Here is a 20,272-nt window from a genome sequence, read left to right as displayed (position 1 = left end):
GGCTGGACGGCCCGTCAGGGTTTAATGGGCAGCAGATGACGCTGGGAATTAAGAGGATTGAATTGTTTCCATGGCAGATTAGAGAGAACTCCCACATCTTCTACCCACACTTGGGGCAGACACCAAGCAGGAAATGATGGAGACAATATTAAGAAACTGGCTCCTTGAGGCCACGGGGTTACGTGATGGATTTCTTATCCAATGTGTCCATTCTGTGCTTGCCTAGTGCCAGCAGCAGCCTGTGTGCCGGGAGCGATCCACAGGCAGGCATCCCGGGCTTGCTGTGCTCGGGTGAGTGGCTTCTGAGGCCTTTCCACCCTGTGATGACAGGCAAGAGGGCCAACTCGGGAGAGGAGCCCGTTCTGCAAGGCAGACGGTGGTGGGGTCACAGGGAGCCCCTGAGAACACGCCGGAACCTGCAGAACAGCCCTCACCTGAGGCCACATCTGGCCGCCTGGACCGAGGACTGGAAAAGGTATTTACTGGGTCCCCAAGGCCACTGAAGTACTTAGCACCCATCTACGCAGGGTCCCCCCAGGCACCAGAGACACCTTCAAATGATTAACAACCAAGGGGCATTGGAGGAGCCAGCCCTCTCTGAAACAGAGAACCCAGGCAGGTTCGTGGAGACCCCCAGAACGGACAGGGCTACTAGTTAACGGAAATACAAACGTTGACTTCAACTTCATTGTCACCGCAGGCTCCCCAGCCTGTTTCATTCTCTCTTCACGATTCTCACTACATTCAACTCTCCAAGGTGTGTCCTCCTTCCCTCGTATTGGTGATGCCATTGTCAATCCACCCCCTCCTAAGAGAGACTCGTATGTATATGTACGTGTATGTGTACGTGTACATGTATCTGTGTATGCACACGTATACATGTGCACGTACACGTCTTTCTCCTGCCATTAGTGATCTGTCATTTAATAACTGCCTACCCCTCAGACTCCAAACTGCACAGGACAGGACCCTGTCTACGTCTGTCACCGTCACTTCCTCATCTTAGTGCTCAGCGCAGTTTCCCGTACATACGAAGTGCTCACTAATTGTTCAACCAATGAATAATAAAGCTACTAGACTGTGCCAGGCATTGGGTTCCATATACTCTCTCCAATTGTCACAAACTCCTGCAAGGGATGGAGTATGAGCCCCATTTTACAGGTGAGGAAACCAAGGCTGCAGAAGGCCACGGGGTGCAGGCAAGATGTGAACCCACGTCTACTGATCCCAAAGCCCAGGGGCCGCTGCGTGCTGTTGCCTCTGTGGTCTACCCTCTGTGGCTCTTCCTCCGGGTGCACCGATCTCACTGCTGTACGTGCGGGCCTTGTCCCCTGTCGCCCAGCTCTTGGCACACCCATGAGGGGCAGGAGCCCAGACAGACAAATGCCCAATAGAGACCAGCCAGCGGACACAGCTGCCCCACCACCTACGCCCCAGAGGCCTTGAGAGCACAAGCGGCGCTGAGGACAGAACGGGTGCTATCTGTTATTAAAAGGGGACACAACCAACACGCAGACAGCCCGCTCTCAGGAAGCAAGGGGGGCACAGGGCTCCGGGCAACCTACCGGCATAGTGGTAATTTGCTAAAGGGTGACATTTTAACCTGACTGGCTTCCGCAGCAGCAGCATTTCCAGAGCAGCCTGCAGACCCATGGGAGAGAAAAGGCAAGAGTCAGTCACGGGGCTTGTGTCCTCAGAAGACCATCTGCCTAACAGGGAAAACAAGCCAGCATTGCAGGGCCCGGGGTTGGGGGGCTGGAAGGAAAATCAGAGGAGACTCCCCGATTTGGGGGTCTTCCTTCTGGTCAGCACCCAACAGGACTCGTCATTCTAATACCTCCTCCGCCCATGCCTGCAGCCAGCTGGTCTTGTCAGAAAAACACAGGTGGCAGCCAAAACCCCACTCCTTCCTTGGTGAGGGCCCCAGCTTCAGAGATATGGTGGAGCCTCCTCTGTTTGGAGGCTGAGTCTCTGAGGAAATGAGTGGGTGATTTGGAACTGTTTTTTGCAGAAAAATCACATGTTTCATTACAACTGAACATCAACAGCTGTATTAGTAATAACTGTACTACACATTGTCCTTCCAGGGAGCCTTGCTAAATAACCCTTTCAAATCTACGTCCTTCAGCCTCACTGACTTTGTTAAAAAAGTGGTGCAGGTGGAGTTGAGCTGTGGATGGTTTGGGGATCCCAAATCTTGCTACTCCAAGTGTCGCCCATGGGCCAGCAGCACGGGTATCCCCTGGGAGCAGGTTAGAAATGCAGCACCCTGGGCCCCACCTCCAGAATGGCTGAATAAGAGCCTGCATTTTAACAAGACTCCCTAGGTGATGTGCGTGCACGTTAACAGTTTGAGAAGCACGGCTCTGCAGCACTGATCTTAAAAGGTCAAGGAGAGTTCTCCAATGTTCTAGAGAACCCTTGAAGGGTATCAGTAATCTCATGAGAAGGTAGTATTGGGACATTTGTTTACTTTCACATTCATAAAATCAAAAAAGCAGGAGGTTAGCTCTGGTATAAGAATCATGTATTTACTAAAGGGGAAGCTGAGGCTAGTGACGAAGTGCTCCAGCCAGGGGTCCAGGTTGAGCAGGCAAATGGTCAGCTCTGATTCTGGGAAAAGGGCACCAAAGTTCTGGTTTGGGGATGCCAGGGAACTGTGCCAAAAGTGGAAGAATGACACCAGATGGTGCACAGCGAACATTTCACTTTGGTTAGGGGAGCAAACAGTTCTATGAAAGTCAAACTGTGGCTGATTTCCAGGTAGGGAGGAATGACGAGCAGAGTATGACAGGCTATTTTAGGCCAAGTCTTGCTTCGGGAAGGCCTTCTACTTCCATCACTGCAGACCTGTTTCCTGATGTGAATTACAAGACTGCTGAAAAGAAATTCTAGTTTCCCAAAACAGATGTTGCCATCATTATTACTTAGGAACAGATGTGTAAACAGAAATCCAACTGGAGGTTTTCTGCAGGCTTTCAAATCCTGGCCTACTCTTTGAGATAAGGAACATGGGAGGCACACCAACTGGTCATCACCTTAAGAGTTGGTTGTGGGGGGCATGAAACAACACAGAAACTTGGTAAAATACTTTTCAGAATTCCGACATGAAGCATATGAACTGGGAAGCCTCCTTTTCACAGTTCCTTACCATCACATCACCTTTGGCCTCGAAGAGAGAGTGCAAAGCAAATTCAGAATTGGTCCCTCCACCTGGCAACGCACTTGAACAGCACAAATTCAGGAGATTCTCCACTGTTGGGAACAAAGAGAGGCCACTGCATCAGAGAGAGCTCAGGGTCACCAGGAAGACAAACTGATCCTGGAGCCAGAGGCCCCGGGGAGAGAATCCAGCCCTTCCTGCCCAGTTCTTCCCGTGCTGCCAATACCTCTTTGCTGGAAGTCGTGGTTTTCCAGCTCTGGCCAGGGCTTCCATACCAGTGTGGCCTTGTGTGTGTCCTGGGCCAGGGCAGAGACATCCTGGAGTTCTGGGATCTCCGCTTGGAATCTCAAGCCAATGTTGATGCGTCTTTAATCACAAGAAGAAAAACAACAGTGTGGTCTTCAATTTGAGACCAAGGGCAACTGTCAGGGACTTGAAAAAGAAGGAAACCAGTTCCTTCTGCAAGAAGAATGCAGGGGCATTTCCTCACAGTGTGATCTGAAGATTCCAGGCATGGCCTTTCCACTGGGATAAGGAACAGCTTTAAGATTGGGGAGAGATGCTGTGGGGAGCAAGGGAGAAGCCTGCCTGGGGCTTCAAAGCTCCCTATAACTGGGAGAGGGAGGGTCCTAATTCCAAGGGAACAGCTGCCCAGAGCACGGCTGAGGGTACCACTTAACCCAATGGGACAAATGCAAAGTGCTTATTCCATTTTTTAGCCCTTTCAAACCACTTTCACATAAATGATCCCATCTGAAACTCACCAAGACCTGTGATGTAAGCAAGGCGGTGATAATTATTCCTACTCAATAGGTGAGTTAACTAAAGCTTAGAAAGGTTAACTTGATCAAGATCAAATAACAAAACGGTGCTGGAACCAGGTTTCCCGATTCCTGACTCAATCTACTCACCACTCTACCATCTGGCCTCTTCTGTGCTTATCCATGAAAATAACCAGCTTTCCTTTCCATTATACCCCCCAACTCAAGTACTCAACAAGGCCACTTGGAGGATCAGCCAAGAATCTTAGGGAGGGGTTGGGGGATCAAGGGCATTTGGATGGAGCCTCGTGGAGAGATAGGCACCCTGAGACAGGTGTCTCAATGTCACTGGGGATGTGAAGGCATGTGGCCCCAACCAAACTGGCTCATGGAGCCACAGATGGGGACGCCTGGTTCTCCAAACACAGGGTCCTTGCTTTTAATGTGTTTAGTCTTTAGAAAAAGCCTTGAAATACTGGCAGTTACAGGGAAACAACAGTACTTGAGAAATACCACGATCCTACATTTTCTACAACTTCTTGCCCAGTGGCCACTCTGATGCCAGAAGCACTAGCTACACTTCTCAGAGCTCCCCATCTCTTTTCTAGGCTGAGCCTTCTGTTCTAAAGAATAATTGGCTTTTCCTTACGGTTCGACATCAACGGTCTGCTCTCCAGGCCCTGGGGTGACTGTCACGTTGCTGCCATCGATGCTATCTGAAGCACAAAAACCAGGGGTCACTGGTCAACAAAGAAGGGTACTGAAGAAACTAAATGAGCAGTTACCTAAACAGTCATGACAGGGCCCCTCTCCTACCCAACCCATGCCGGAGTTACCCCAGCAGTCTCTGAGGAGTTGGATGGAATGTGGAGCAATGTGGCTTAGCATTTCTCCACTTCTCACACAGGGTAAGGAGTGGCCAGCTGCCCCACTCTGGTCTGCTAAGCTTTTATTTATTTATTTTTAAAATTATTTAAAAATAATTTTTGGCTGTGTGCACAGGGCCCGTGGGAGCCTAGTTCCTCGACCGGGGATTGAACTCAGGCCCTCCGCAGTGAAAGTGTGGAGTCCTAAGCGCTGGGCCACTAGGGAATTCCCCTATTAATTTGTCTTATTTCTATGAAACTATTCTTGCTCCAGAAAGAGATCCTGGCTACAGGCCTCTCCTGCTTGATCTTTTTTTTTTTTTTTAATAAATTTATTATATATTTATTTTTATTTTTAGCTGCATTGGATCTTCCCTGTGGTGCACGGGCTTTCCTAGTTGCGGTGAGCTGGGGCCATTCTTCGATGAAGTGCGCAGGCGGTGGCTTCTCTTGTTGCGGAGCACAGGCTCTAGGCCCGCGGGCTTCAGTAGTTGTGGCACACGGGCTCAGCAGTTGTGGGTCGCAGGCTCTAGAGCACAGGCTCAGTAGTTGTGGCGCACGGGCTTAGACGCTCCGCGGCATGTGGGATCTTCCCGGACCTCGGCTCGAACCCGTGTGCCCTGCATTGGCAGGCGGATTCTTAAGCACTGCGCCACCAGAGCAGCCCTCCTGCTTGATCTTTACACAGCATGCTAAAATGTGAAGGTGTGGCCTTGCATATAATCCCATTTGTACATCTACTTAGTACATTTATTTTGGGTGTCTTACACCCAAAATATCCACAGCACACTTCAACTGTTTTTCCTTATCCCAAAGAAACTCTGATTATCGCTCTACGCGTTACTCTCCGCGGCTAGACTGTGTTTCCCCTGAGAAGTATTCTTTCTAGCACCTAGCCCACTGCCTGGTATACAGAGTCGAGCCACCGCCAAGGTCTGTGGAAAACGAGACGACAGAATGGGAGGCCTCCTGGGGCAGCACCCGGCACAGTCGGGGTGCCGCCCCCCGAGGTTGCGGAGGCGGGGACAGGGGCGACTCACTGGGGCGGCAGAGCAGCACGCGAGGCGTGGGCGTCAGGGGCGTGAGGGGCAGCTGCGGATGCGCACCGGCGCCATGGCCGGAGATGAGCACGTTGCTGAAGAGCCCCGAACCCTGGCGCACCGGGCTGAGCATGGGCGGGGGCGTGTAGGGGGGCAGCTCGTGGGAGGGGTCGAGGAGCAGGTGGTCGCCCAGGACGCGCGGGGAGCGCAGCTGGCTCTGGTACAGGGTAGCGCCGGAGTGTGAGGCGGCGAGGTTGGGGGTGTAGGAGGGCGGCGGCGGGATGAAGAGCGGCTCCGGCCGGTGCCGGAACTTCTTCTTCTCCGGCGGCGCGGTCTTGAGGGCTTCCTCGGCTTTGGCCAAGCCTGGCTGAGGCTTCTTGGGAATTTCCTACAACGGGAAGAATGATCCGATTCAAATACTTGGGCTTTTCCCACAGGCCCTTTCCACAGGTTGAGGGAAGCGGGACTGCTGTCCTAACGGGGACCCCTCCTCCCTTCCACTTGTCTGACCCCAGCATCCTCCGCCTTCAGAAACGGCCACATCCACCTCAGACGAGGCGAGATCTGGTGGCTTGATTAGGGAGAAAACTTTGGTTTTGGAGGAAATCCCTCATGTCTGGAGAGGGATGGGGGTGGTAGGAATAGTGGGTGGGCAAGAAAGAATAAATTCACATTCTTTATTGCTTATCACTGCATTCCCATCTGGTGAGTGGAATCCAGCTGAGTGGGCCCTTTAATTCTCCACTGCTCCCCGGGGACAGACATCGGGGACAGATAACACATGTTCTGAGAAGGCGACAGAAGAATCTATTCAGGGAAGCTGGGCAGAGGCTGTGGGGCAGGAAGAGGGGGTCAGGCCTTGGCCAAGGCTCCCAGGGCCAGTGACCCACACTGGGCTCTTCTTCAAGGTAACCTTAGGGTTGAGGAGAGCCATCCCGGATCTTTGAGGCCCGTCTCATGTGCTCTCCTAGAAGTGGATCTGGTGAACCGCCCCGCCCTCACCACCCCTCATTACTGCTCCCAGCACTGGTGGCTTATCTGTGGCAAACCCTTCTCATAGGTTGGTTTCCTGTCAGCAGTGTTAGTTTATTTTATTCCAGCAGAACCAAGCATCTTCTGGAAGGAAGATCTGCCACATGGATACAGATATACTAATAAGTAAACACACGCACGGAAAGAGATAAGCAGGGCATGCCAAAGCCAAACACAAACAGACTTGGTTGTGTGCCAGCATCAGCCCAGAAAAACCGAGAGCTGGGTGTGGCTCGAGCGGCAGCCGTGCGGTTGGGAGGGGCTGTGAGGATACCTGCAGAAAAGTTCTGGGCAGTCTGTGGTCCCCTCCCAGGCCCTGCAGGCCAGTGCTTGTCACAGCTGTGGTCCCTGGCTATCCCTGTGCCCAGGGTGGCGCCTGAGTAGGAGGCAGCAGGGGGTGATGGGAAGGGTTGGCCATGGTCATGTGACCAGCCTCCTCCAGGCCATGTGACCTGCCCCAGTCACCCCTCAGCTGTGGGCTCCTCTCCCTCAGGGCCCCTTCTGCTGCCTTCAGCACTTCAGGCTGCCCCTCCTGTCTCTCCCTCAGCTTCATCGGCTTCTGGGGTGCCGTCCCGGCCCCTAGGAGGGGAGTCTAGGGAAGCAGAAAGGTGAGGAAAGGGGAAGGGGCAGCGGGGTCCTCCAGGCCCCCAGGGGGCTCTCCTTAGGTCAGAGAGCCCCAACCTGCTTTCTTTCCCCACCAGAGGGCTCCTCACCACCTGAGGCTGAGGTGGAGAGAGGGGGCTGAGGAATGGGAAGAAGGTGCACGTGCCCCCCAACTTGGGGAGCAATCCTGACACTTCACACCCGGTTCTTGGGTAACTGATGGGGTCACCTGAGGACCCCGAGTGACTTCAACCCTGCACTGGAATCCAGACCTCTGACCACAGGGCCAAAGGTCCCTTTCGGGCATTCTCTACTTGAGCCTCTGGGTTCTGTTACAACAGCTCTAAACTGGGACTTTCCAATCCTCCAGGCAAGGCTCTGAGACCCTGGGCCAGGGAAGGCCCCCGGAATATCAGACCTGGATGTCACTTGGGAGGAAGCATTTACAGAGTTCCAGCCAAGCTGGAGACAGGGCCAAGCGGTGAGAGGTTTTAAAAGCTCCCCAGAGAGGTGACAGTCACTGAGGAGGCCAACACCACCCCTGCCCCCCAACCCCAGATCAGGGAGAAACTGAAGTTCTGAGAGGGGAAGGGTCTCGGCTGTCTGCATCCCAGATGGCTAGGAGCAGAGTGGGAACTAAAACACAGGGCTCCTACTTGGACATTTTGATTTCTTTATATTAAGTGTCAGGACCTTGCTCACACTTAACTCAAGTCCTACCTACATGCTTCCATTTCGGCTTATCTCCTCACAGTATCTCTCTCACCCTTCCCACAAAACCAAGTTCACCTCTGCCTTCAGAACCCTACTTGGAACTCCCCTCGTGATGATCTTCTAAGCAAACTCACATCAAACTTCCCTTGCCTCATCCCAGTCCCTAATGACCTTAGCTCCCCAGGTGTATTCCCCACCAGCCACACGCAGGGCATTGCTGCCTTGCTCTATCTTGAATTTGGGCGGGGCTGCTGCCTGGGGCTCTGACCCCTGTGTGACTACAACCTTACTTTCTCCAGCTTCAGGCTGAGAGTTTCCAAAGGGTAGAAACAGCATCCCTCCCGCCAAATGAGGAACTTCCCTGGGCAAAGAGGGGGCTTGGCTGTGTCATTTCATCTCTCTGCCTGTTGCTGGCCCCCAAGACCTGCCAGCTGATGAGAATCCTTACCTCCAGAGGTTCTCCATCTGTCTTTCCTCTTCTGAGCCCTGATATTACATAGAAAACCAAAAAAGCTCTTTCTGGATTTTTCTAGTTCTCTTAATTATCCTGCCTATCCCTATTCTGGCCCAACCCCACTCGTGCCTCCTGGAATCCCAGCAGCCACCTATTCTGTGAGGACAAATGTGACTCAGCACACTACTCTGTGGGAAGGGGACAAATCTGATGTAGTGAATCACATGGGTTACAGACTCCCCAGGGGAGGGGAGGAGGGAGGGAGAGAGGGGGAGAGGGAGAGAGAGAGACAGAGACAGAGAGAGAGAGCGAGGGAGAGAGAGGGAAGGAGAGTGAGAGAGATCTCTGTCCCAGAGCCAAGCTAAGCTGCTTGGGTGAAGCACTCGGAACTTGAGAAAGAGAAGAACAGTGAATAAGAAACACAAATCTCTTTGCTTTCTTGAGACTGGGGGTCGGGTGTCTCAGGGGAATTACTTTGGGAATCTTAATGAATCCGGTCCTCTGAGGGTATTTATTTACACAGGAGTGATACTGAAAATATTAAGCATCTGGTAAGGCTGACTGACCATTAGAATGGATGCCAGCGCTACTGCCTGGAGGACCTGCTGTGCCAGGGGTTGCCTCTTTGGTTGCTGGATTTGGGGAGGTCTGGAGATCCTGGGGGAGGGGCCAGGACCCTGGGCAGTAGCTATTTATTATCTGGGACAGTACTTCCATATTTTAATAACTGTGATCACCAGCTGAGTTATCACCTCTGTTTAATCTAGGAACATCTTCGGGTCTCTCAGAATCTAACCCAGACCATTAGCCTGGTAGAGTGCCAGGTGTTTACTGGGTGGCACGCAGTGCGGACACGGATGGGATTCCCAAGGTGGCCGCGGGGGGCTCAGCGCGGAGAGGCCAAGCCACGTCTGAGCTCAGGCCAGTGGCCCTGGCAGAGCTGTCCCCATCTCCAAGAAAGCAAAGGGATGTCCCCACCCCAGGCAGGCAGGGCAGAGCAGCAACTCACAGCAGGCGGGTGGGGGGCAGCCCCTTGGGGTGAGTGTGGGGGAGAGAGGGTCATCCTCACGAGCACGGGCATCTCGTCGTCCGACATCGAGCTGGCTGGCTTGTCTCTGGCTGAGGGGGCGGCAGCGACGCTGTTGGCGAAGCCCTGAGAGCTGGGCTTGGGCGGGAGAAGCTTGACAGGGACAGACACGGGCATGACCATAGGCGTGAGGCTTTCCGCCTCGGGTGGGAGCTGCGGTGGTGGCGGAGGCGGAGGCGGCAGTGGCGGCTGAGGCGGAGGCGCCGGGGCCTTCTCTCCTTCCTCCTACACAGACAATAAAGGCTTTGATCCTGGGCTGAGAGCAGCTCTCATGGGGGGGGTGGGGGATGCACTTTGCTCTTCCTGAAATGTTCCTGGACATCATGCGTGGGTGACAGAGAACCGCTGCAGGGTGGTTTCCTTCCTGCCAGCCTGAGTCCCTCGGCTCCAGTGATGCCCGTCGGCAATGGACAAGGCACTTGATTTTCTACATTAAAAAATCTTGACCGTGTATCACTTGTATATTAAAGCAAATAGTGAAGAAAAATTTTTGTGTGGCTGTCATTGCTTTTAAAGAAAAGGACATGGACTTATAACCAGACCAAAAAAAAAAAAAAAAACCACATAAGCTCTTATGCAGGACCTTTTAATTCTATGGGCCTCAGTTTACTCATCTGTCAAATGGAGGAAAAGCTCTTTTAACTGGCATGGTTGGGAGACGGAGTGACCTGGGTCACATCAAAGTTTTTGGTGAACAGAGAGTTAATCCCATAGACTTAAATTAAGATTAACAGCATTCAAAGAATTGAGAAAGTTCTTTGAATTTTAATCTAACTCTAAAACTGCATGGGTAGTTCACCACAAGGGTATCCTACCTGGATAATCCTAAGGGCATTTAAAGGTCTTCGGATGCTCGAGTCTACCACTAGTGCCCTGGTGAACAGAAAATGCTGGCTGGGAGCCCGATGGTCACACTAGCTTTCCCTGGCCATTGACTATGGATCTGGAAGGCCCAAGGGACCCTGGTCTTGAGTACTTCAAGCAGCAGAAGTTAAAAACAATATTGCATCTACATGTTTTCTTTGCTGTCTTCTCCAGGAGCTGGAGAGGCTGGGATCCCCTAAAAGGATTTCTACCACCTCAGTTCTGGACTCTTGTTCATGAAGCCAGTGGAAGCGGAGACTGTGTGACCTGGCTGGCTCCCAGCGTCAAAACTTGAGTACTTCCGTTAGGGAACGACTATGCCTCCTCAGGTTCCCCGAGTGGGGCTCACATCACTCTCTGATGGCAGCAAAGCAAAGCAAGCAGCACATGGCCTGGGAAGGACCGGGGGCTGACTCCTGCTCACCTGTTTGAGGCTGGGGGAGGCCCTCATCCCCCCGTGGGACCGCATGTGGCCGTTCAGGGCAGGCAGACTCTTGAACTCCTTCAGGCAGATGGAGCATGTCAGCTTGTTCTTGGCATCAAACTGCTCCCCAAACACTCCTTTTGGTTGGCCACTGCTCAAGGGTAGGACCAAGTGGAGAGGACACACACATTGATGAAGGGAAACAGTGACTCATCACAAGACCTCACACCCCACAATGAACCCATTTCATTCATCCAGAGCTCCCATGGCCATGGCCCTACTTGTATCACCCCAATTCCCTTCAGAGAACTAAGCCCAATTTGCAGATGGAAAACTGAGGCTCAAGAGTAGGAAAGGGCGTGCTCAAGATCATGCAAGAGTTGAACCAAACGTCTTTCTTCATTCCAGGCCTTCAGATGCTGGGTTTTTTCCCACCTCTGGCTTATGACCCTTCTAGAATCAGCTTCAGCTCTCCTCTTCCAGAAGTCTTCCCTTAGAGACATGGGTCTCGGTCTTCTGGTTCAGCCTCCAGGTTGCATGTCTTAGTTTGTAAGGTTCTGGCTAAGTCTTTATTTACCAAACCCATGAGGGGAGGAAACAAGACTGTACTATTCACTGGGGCATCCTCATAGCTTAGTTCCATGCCTAGCACACAGTAGGTACTAAATAAATACTCACTGAATGGACAGAGGGCAGAACATGGGCTTTGGAGTCCATCCCAGCATCCCTACTTTCTTGATGTGCAACCTTAAGCTCTCTGAGCCTCAGTTTTCTCATTTGTAAAATAATAATGATAATAATAGTTAACAGTGGTTGAGTGCTTACTATGTGCTAGGCACATGGTAATCATACCAACCCTCATTGAGCTACTTTTATTACATATGATATAGAGTAATAATAAGCACTCAAAAACAATAGCTGCTATTATTATTCTTACAAATTTCTTTGAGGAATTGACTTTGAATTTGGAAATGAATCATGAGACAATTCAGGGAAACCTTCCAGTCTCCCAAAATGCCAACAAGCCTCCATGCATCCATCCTACCTTGAGTCAGGGGACCCTGGCTGGGCTCTGCCATCAGGTAGGTGCATCTGTTTTGAGCCATGCAGGGCACCGGAAGAAAGAAGAAAAAAAAACAAATGTGTTTCTGATGGGAGGAGTCTTGAGCAGCGGGAACCCCAGCGCCTGCACACTTCTAGGATTCTTTCTGCTCTCTGCCTCACGCTGACTGGGCTCACAGATACGCACGCCCTTGCCCTTCCACACCTGAGGCTTCCAGACTTCTTTCCCCTGATGTTCCCTGGCTTGGGGCCACGCCCCCTCATGGAGCCCCGCCAGCCACAAGCCCACCGGGACTCAATCCCCCACCTCCTTCCTTCCTGTTCTCCCTCTCCACCAAGTCTGTACACAGACAGGTCCATTCCCGAATGGAGGGCTGGACGACACAGCCTCACGCTGGGAGACCTCAGCTTTGGCCATGTCATCTTATTCTTATATTCACAAAGTCTCTCAGTTACTACAGGCCTGAGTCCTAAACAAAACAGCGTCAAGGGGACTTCATGCCTAGTCTTCAACCTTCATCGGAGCCCTCTCTCCATCTACCCCAATCCTATTCAAGGTGCCCTCCTCCCCCGACCCTGTTGTCACTTGAGTGTAGCACTTGGGACACGCCAAGGCCTGAACGGTGCCCAGGACACAGGCAGTTTTGTGATGAAATACATTTTGGAAATAATCAAGGGTTAATGACCGTCACCCTCAGGCTGAATCTGGCCTGCAGACATGGTTTGCTTGGCTGGACTGTTTTAAAAAATCCTAAGAATGTCATTAGATGGGACATCTGCTCTCTAGCCCACACAGTCCTTATTATCTCATCCCAGGCCGTTTTGCTTATTGACTTTACCTGCCTGGATCCTGTGGGCAGCTAAGGTTTTCACCTCTGCAACTACACAAGGTATCCCCTTGGGGAGATGTGCAGTGCACATGAGCATATTAAAGGCTCTGAGAAGCCCAGCAGCACTGCAACCTGTTTCACTTTAAGAAACCCCAAATTCGTTTATCCAGAGAACCCATTCCCCTCCTCCCAGCAATATCCATTCAACATTCTATGGAACTCCTATTCTGGGCATTAGAACTTGAGAAATGCTATCATAATGTGGTCTCCCTCCCAAAGGGGGAACGATTTCATAGGAAATTCTCTAAGGATACAGACTTAAGGGGCACCAGACACGGTGGTGGTCCCTGGGCACCTGATCAGGCCTTGACCGTTACATGCATCATTCAGGACCTGATATGGTGTATTGGCCATCTCCTTAGTGAGACTGTAAGCTCTATGGGCAAAGGACTGAGTCAAAATTGCTTTTGTATTCCACAGCATCTGGTTAACGTTTGTGGAATAAATAAAGAACAGAAGTGTTGGAGGGGTTTGGAGAGCGGACTGGGCACTGCATAGACTCAGCTCTGGCTGGCCCATGGGCACACTGAGACACCAGGAGAAACAGCCACTGTGAGAATACCTGGGGCCACACGGCACTGGGGGACGGCTGCTGGTGCTGAGGCCCCATGTTGTTGAGGTGGATGCCACTGGGGGACAGGAGCGGCCGGTGGGCGAGCGCACTGCTGACCCTGTTCAGGTCCGAGCTTGCCGGGTCACCCATTCCTGTATCTGGAGGCCCCAGGTCCCCGTGGGAGCTCAGCATGGCCTGGGCCTGCCTGTCGCTTGGATAAGTCTTTGGCTGACCGTCCTCAGGCTGCTGGTGCTGGGGCAGGTGGCTCTGCTGGTACATGGGGTGGCCGTAGGGCTGCTGGGGCTCCTGGTAGTAGTACTGGGGCACGGAGCCCAGCTGAATCAGCTGGACAGCGTGCGCCTGCTCCGGGGTGTACTGGTGGGGGTCCCTGTGATAAGAAGGGGGCTGCAGGTGCATCTGTGGCTGCCGCGACTCTGGCAAATGCTGCATCATGGGGGAGGACTGGTAATACTGAGGTATCTGCATCGAACCCTGCCGCTGCTGCAGCTGCTGGGGCTGCGCTGGGCGAATCTGCTGCTGCTGCTGCGGCTGCATTTCTTGCACTGACATCCGCGGCTGCCCGGCTTGCTGCTGTTGCTGCTGCGGGTAATACTGGTGCTGCTGCAGCTGCTGCATGTGCTGGGACAGCATCTGGGGGGCCTGCAGTGACTGTCCTCCCTGCACTGGCATCTGGGCCAGTGGCTGCTGGTAGTCATAATACGGGTGCCCTTGGCTTGGGTGCGGCCCAACCTGAAGAGCTGGTTTGGACAGCCCGCCAGTGAAACCAGGGTGAGGCTGCTGGGGCACCTGCTGGTAGCGGGAAGGGAGAGCCGGTGCTGGGGTCTCCATGGGCTTCTGGGACAGCAACTGGCGGAGGGCGCTTTCAGGGGCTCCGTCCATCACCGCTGACTGGGTGTGCAGCACCTGGGCCATGTTGTTGACCTGAATTCGCAGGTTTTGGTTGGCAAACACCTGGGTGAAAGAGTCTAGCTTGTGCAGGACACCGCTGGTGAGCTTCTGGGTCCGGATCTCGCTGGCCTGGGAGTAGGTGTACTGGTAGCCATCGGTGGGCTCCGCCTGGGCTGGAGACCCCCACATCATGTTCGAGTTGGTCAGGTTGCCACGTAGCTGGACATGGTTTCCAGGCCCTGCATGGCCTGCCCACCCTCCCTGCCTTGAGGAGTCCACTTGGCCAAGCGTTTTGGAGCCAACAGGCAAGCCCAGACCATCCCGAGTGTCTTGAGGGAAGTGGGGGGAGATGGGTGATGCCTGAGGGGCATCCATTCCAGCCCCGGGGACTGTATTCCCATAGTTGTGGTTCAGCCCACCGTGGACGCCAAGTGGTGGCTGTTGGTAGAAAAGGTTCTCACCACCGTGGGCCACGTGATTGGTCTTGTACAGTTGCTGATCCCCCATGGTGCCTGCCTTGATCGTGAACGTCCAGCCACAAAACCATAAAAAAAGATCAGTGACACAAACCCGAAAGGACTGAAACCCTGAGAAGCAGAGAGAAAGCGTCCACACTACTCCACGGCTGACATGTCCATGACTGTGGCTGGAGCCAGGTGTTCCTGTTGGCCTCTACCACGCATGTGCAGGGCGGGGGGTTTTACATCCTCACCCGGGCTGAGGTACGGACCAAACACCACCGTGGTGAAGAGATACTGCTCACACCTGCAAGACGAGATGCAAAGGACAGGAAAGGATTTACTTGGATGTTTTGCAATGAGCAACTGTATCTACCACAACCCATTATGGAAATAAGCACAAAACAGGAGCCTGGATTAGAAATGGCCAGTTTCATACATGTGACTCTTTTACACTGATTCTGCAGATCCTGACCCCCATGTGAGATATGAACTCTCTTACTTTCAAGCCATTGCTCAACGGCTCATTAGTTCATTGATATGTTAATTCATTGTTTTGCTCACTGATTAATTCATCCATTCTTCTGGAACCCTGCTACTGAAAGCCCAGCACTATTCTAGGTCCTGTAGGGGATATAAAGAAGTTTAAGACATTCATTAATCAATTCATCTGGTCAAAAAATTCTTATTAGACATAGACATCTACCAAGTGTTAAGGCACAACGCTAGGAAATCATTAAGACATGGGCCATCTCTCAAGGAGCTTACAGTTAGAAAAGGCAATTGGCCACATGAATAACTACAGTACAAGGAGGAAAGAGACGCATGTAATAAAATGGTAAAAAATAACAGATAAGGAACTCATAGTCTGGAGAGTGTATTTCTAGCAGAAGAACAGAACCGGAAACAGTTTCAAGGAAAAGCAGTACACGTGTCAGTACACAGCTACCTGCTTCCTTGGGGTCCCTGCTCAGGGAAACATCTGTGCACAGTGCTGACCAGCTGGTCGGAAGCCTATGATGTGGCCTGACTCAAAATAATAGGCTGGGCCAATCAGATTCCCTCTCTTAGAAACATGAACTAGGAAATTTTGAGTGACTGGTCTAGTCTGATTTGAAGCCATACAGGTTCCTCTGTGAACTTCAAACTGGGGTATGTCAACCCCAGGGAGTACACGAAGACTTTCCAAGCACTATACACACACATTCAAAGCTTTAAGAGAATCAATTTCCAGATCCTCAACTTCCATAAAAACCCTTTTCTAGAACTGATGGGTGACAGAATTGCAGGACATTTGGTCCTGTCCAAAACATCCATAAGACATTGGGTCCATAAGATATTTGGTCCACGTCAAGAGGTCCCTGAAATTTGGTCTTATCCAAAGTTGTCCATAAAGCATATTTGGTCCATGCCAAATGGTTTTGGACAGGACCAGATGTCTGCTAACCAGTGACAGAGGTGCTACACCTGCTCTTTCACAACAGCCCTCCTCCTTTACAAAAGAAAGACAAACTTCTTACTCATCCCATCCCAAATCTTAACTGGGCTTATGCCCCAGGGATAACTCCCCCAGCCGCCACACGAGAGGGCACAGAACATTGAAAGTGAGCAACATTAATAAATAAGTAGTAAATCTTCTTTGCAAGCTGGGTGGTTTCCAATTCTTTTTTTCATTAGGAAGGCCTAATAGAAGTAATTAAAATATAATTGTTAGTGATATATCACTATGTGATTTCTGGTACATAACTCAGAAGCAGATCAAGAACTGAGTAGACCCTGCTTTAATAAAACTTGTATTTTTATCTATTAGTTTATGTGAATGAGGGTTTTTCAGTGTTTACATCTATATAAATGAAAAATGGAAATACAATTGACACTGATCCTTGTCTCATATCTCATGCAACAAATAGTATTCTTCCATGGATAAATAAAAAAACAGAAGAGATAACCTGGCACCAGCAAGATTCTATCTCTGGACCTGGGTGATAACTGCACGGGTGTGCTCCCTCTGTAATAACCTGAGCTGTACACTCAGACCTCGTCACATACATGCATGTATGTTATATGTCAATAAAAAAATTACTTAGGGGCTTCCCTGGTGGCGCAGTGGTTGAGAATCTGCCTGCCAATGCAGGGGACACGGGTTCGAGCCCTGGTCCGGGAAGATCCCACATGTCGTGGAGCAACTAAGCCCGTGTGCCACAACTACTGAGCCTGTGCTCCACAACAAGAGAGGCTGCGATAGTGAGGGGCCCGCGCACCGCGATGAAGAGTGGCCCCCGCTTGCCGCAACTAGAGAAAGCCCTCACACAGAAACGAAGACCCAACACAGCCAAAAATAAATTAAATAAATTAATTAATTAAAAAAAAAAATTACTTAGCCAAAACACGGAAACAGCCTAAATGCCCATCAACAGATGAATGGATAAAGAAGATGTGGTACATATATACAATGGAATATTACTCAGCCATAAAAAGCACAACATAATGCCATTTGCAGCAACATGGATACAACTAGGGATTATCATACTTAGTGAAGGAAGTCAGAAAGAGAAAGACAAACACCATATGATATCCCTTATATGTGGAATCTAAAATATGGCACAAATGAACCTATCTACAAAACAGAAACAGACTCACAGACATAGAGATCAGACTTGTGGTTGCCAAGGGGGGAGGCGGGGAGAGAGAGGGATGGACTGGGAATTTGGGGTTGGTAGATGCAAACTATTACATTGAGAGTGGATAAACAGCAAGGTCCTACTGTATAGCCCAGGGAACTATATCCAATCTCCTGGGATAAACCATAATGGAAAAGAATATTTTAAAAAGAATGTCTATGTGTGTAAAACTGAGTCACTCTGCTGTACAGCAGAGATTGGCAAAACACTGTAAATCAACTATACTTCAAACAAACAAACAACCCAAAAAACTCCAAAAAGCAAACAAAAGAACAATGTATTTACGTGAAAAAAAATTACTTTGAAAAGTTGCCAGCATCACCACCTAACGTATATTTTCAACATAATTTTAGTTTTTATGTTTATTAATTATTTATCCAAATTAGAATATATTTTATGTTGTTTTGATTGCCTGCATACTATTAATAATCATAATTATATATCAAACACGAAGAAAATTTTAGTATTTAGAACTTTCTGATTTCAGGAAATTTAAAAAGTTTTAACTTCATATGAAATTGTTACAGAGAAATGTGACAGGGAAACAAACGACAGAGCTTTAAGCACAAAAACATATTACATATATTACATTAGGGTAAAATTCCACAGGGGAAGTGAAACAGAAGTAAAATTTCAAGGAGAAAAAGGAACACTGACTATTAACGAAGCGTGTGCTCATGCGTTTTTAAAATGGACGATGGTGGGTGTCAAATTCCTATGGTGTTTAGATTCCACTGGATACATTTAAAACAGTGATGTAATCGTTTTACTTAAAAATATCAATGTTTACAATGTACTGGAAATTGCATCTTTGGCAGACGTATGATAAAAAATGTAGATGTAAACTTAAAAATGTGTGAGAGGGTAAATGGTTTTACAAAATCCTTTTATGGGGGATTTTAAGCAGAAAGTTTGAAGACCCCTGCAGTAGGCCCCCTCCAACTGGGAGCAAGCCTGAGTTGGTCTCCGTCCCTTTTGGAATGACAAGAGAAGGAAATGGACAAATTCAGGGTGGGGGGTTTGGTTTGGTGGAATGAATGCTGGAACAAGGGAAGCAGTGGGACGGGACAAAGGTTGGCCAAAGATGGCTGGGGACAAAGGCTGGCCAAAGATGGCTGGAGCAGATCCTGAAGGTGAAGTGATGTGGTGAGCCTTGAGGACTCCCAGTGACCACTCCCAGCTCAGAGGGTCTGAGCTCCTGATCGGCTGCCTACTCCACAGCTGCACTTTCAGGTTCAAAGCAAAGTCATTATCACATCCCCTAAACGGATGCTCCTCCACAGTCTCGCCCTCGATTCTTCCCTGTCTCTTAACCAACCACCACAACCCAGCAATTCACTTCCTAACGTTTTCTTAACTCCACCCATTTTTCTCTGGTTCCACTACTATCACCCTAGTCCAAGACACCGTATCTACCTTCTGCACTCTTCTGATTGGTCTCCCTGATTTCAGTCTTGTTCATTCTCCAGACAGCAGCAGCAGAAAAAACTTGTCCAAACATAACTCTGCCCCCATCAACCCACTGTTTAAAACCCTTTCATGGCATCTTAGCAATCTTAGGTTAAAGACCAAAATCATTAACAAGGCCGACAGGGCTCCGCGGGGTTTGTTCCCAGCCTCACGATGTACCCCTCTTCTCCTTGCTCTCCAACACCTCCCCATCCCCACCCCCAGCCACTGTGGTCTCTCAGTTCCTTGAACCTGCCAAGCTGCCTCCTACAACAGGACCTTTGCACATGCTGGTCCCCCAATTTGGAGAGCGTTCCCCTTCCCCACTCCAACTCCTCATCCAGCCAAGTCCTGGGCAACCTTCAGCTCTCAGCCCAAACTATACTTTCTTGGAAAGTCTATCCTGACACCCACTCCTAAGGCTACATCAGGGTCATTTCTTTTATGTTCTCATAAAACCATATTTCTTTCCTTCAGACCACTCTTCTCAGCCTGTAATTGTACTTCCACCAGTGCAATTATTTGATAAACGGATCTTTCTTTTACTAGGGCAGGGACCAAGTCTGTTTTGACCTATGATTCTATTCTCCAAATCTACCATAATTCCCAGTATATGGTAGGCCCTTTGATAAGAATTTGTTGATGGAGTGGTAATATTGTTGAATGAATGAATCAATAAATGAAACATATAATAATGATCAAGTGTCCCAATGAATTGATATACAGAAAAAATATTAAGTGTAGGTTGAGCAGATATTAAATTCTCATGAAGAATAGCTTGATTTTACCTGGGTCCTGATGGACAAATAGGGTTTACAGAGGTGAGGGGACCAGGAAGGGTATTTCAGCTGAGGGAACAGCATGCACTAAGGCATGGAGTCAGGTGCAGGGGTCCATGCTGGGGACCATGTCCTTGTCAGGAACTCACTGATGGTCAGGCTGAATTTGTATGGTCAGGGATAAATTGTGAGGCCTTAAAATGATGTCCAGCAGTGTTATCCTGTGGGTATTAGGCCAGGCCGCCTGGCTTAAACCTCGCCACTTAACCTTCCTCGAAAGCTTTGCACCAAGTCACTTCCCCCAGGAAGAATTACTTGTTGAAACTCATCAAACTCTGACCATGATCTGATTCTGTGTTCCTCCATCATGCCCCTGTGGGGGGAATGGAAGCTAGATAACTTTACTTCTGTTGACCTGTCTGCTTTGTTGTGTTCCCAAACTGCAGGGTGAGAGGGATTACTTTGTGTTCTGAGCTACAGGAA

General features: G+C 50.2%; 1 protein-coding gene across 16 annotated transcripts in view; it reads right to left on the bottom strand.

Moving 5' to 3' along the window:
• TRERF1 (transcriptional regulating factor 1) overlaps positions 1–20,272 on the bottom strand; it is a 195,559-nt gene that overhangs the window by 22,757 nt on the left and 152,530 nt on the right. For 12 of the 16 annotated variants that reach the window (XM_082414715.1, XM_082414720.1, XM_082414716.1 and 9 more), the window contains 9 exons: positions 13,523–15,187; positions 12,054–12,100; positions 11,009–11,159; positions 9,643–9,945; positions 5,831–6,218; positions 4,574–4,640; positions 3,390–3,529; positions 3,152–3,255; positions 1,566–1,641 (listed from right to left, as the gene is read on the bottom strand). In XM_082414715.1, the coding sequence (XP_082270841.1) occupies positions 1,566–1,641; positions 3,152–3,255; positions 3,390–3,529; positions 4,574–4,640; positions 5,831–6,218; positions 9,643–9,945; positions 11,009–11,159; positions 12,054–12,100; positions 13,523–14,929 (2,683 nt within the window). In that variant the 5' untranslated portion in view covers positions 14,930–15,187. The remainder of the gene's footprint in view (positions 1–1,565; positions 1,642–3,151; positions 3,256–3,389; positions 3,530–4,573; positions 4,641–5,830; positions 6,219–9,642; positions 9,946–11,008; positions 11,160–12,053; positions 12,101–13,522; positions 15,188–20,272) is intronic. The other 4 variants (XM_082414709.1, XM_082414710.1, XM_082414712.1 and 1 more) reach the window with 3 other exon arrangements.

Source organism: Balaenoptera physalus (genome assembly GCF_965194825.1).
Source record: "Balaenoptera physalus genome assembly, chromosome: 11".
Lineage (NCBI taxonomy): Eukaryota > Metazoa > Chordata > Mammalia > Artiodactyla > Balaenopteridae > Balaenoptera > Balaenoptera physalus.
Note: the sequence above shows the minus strand (reverse complement) of the source record. Positions and strands in the feature narration are given on the sequence as shown.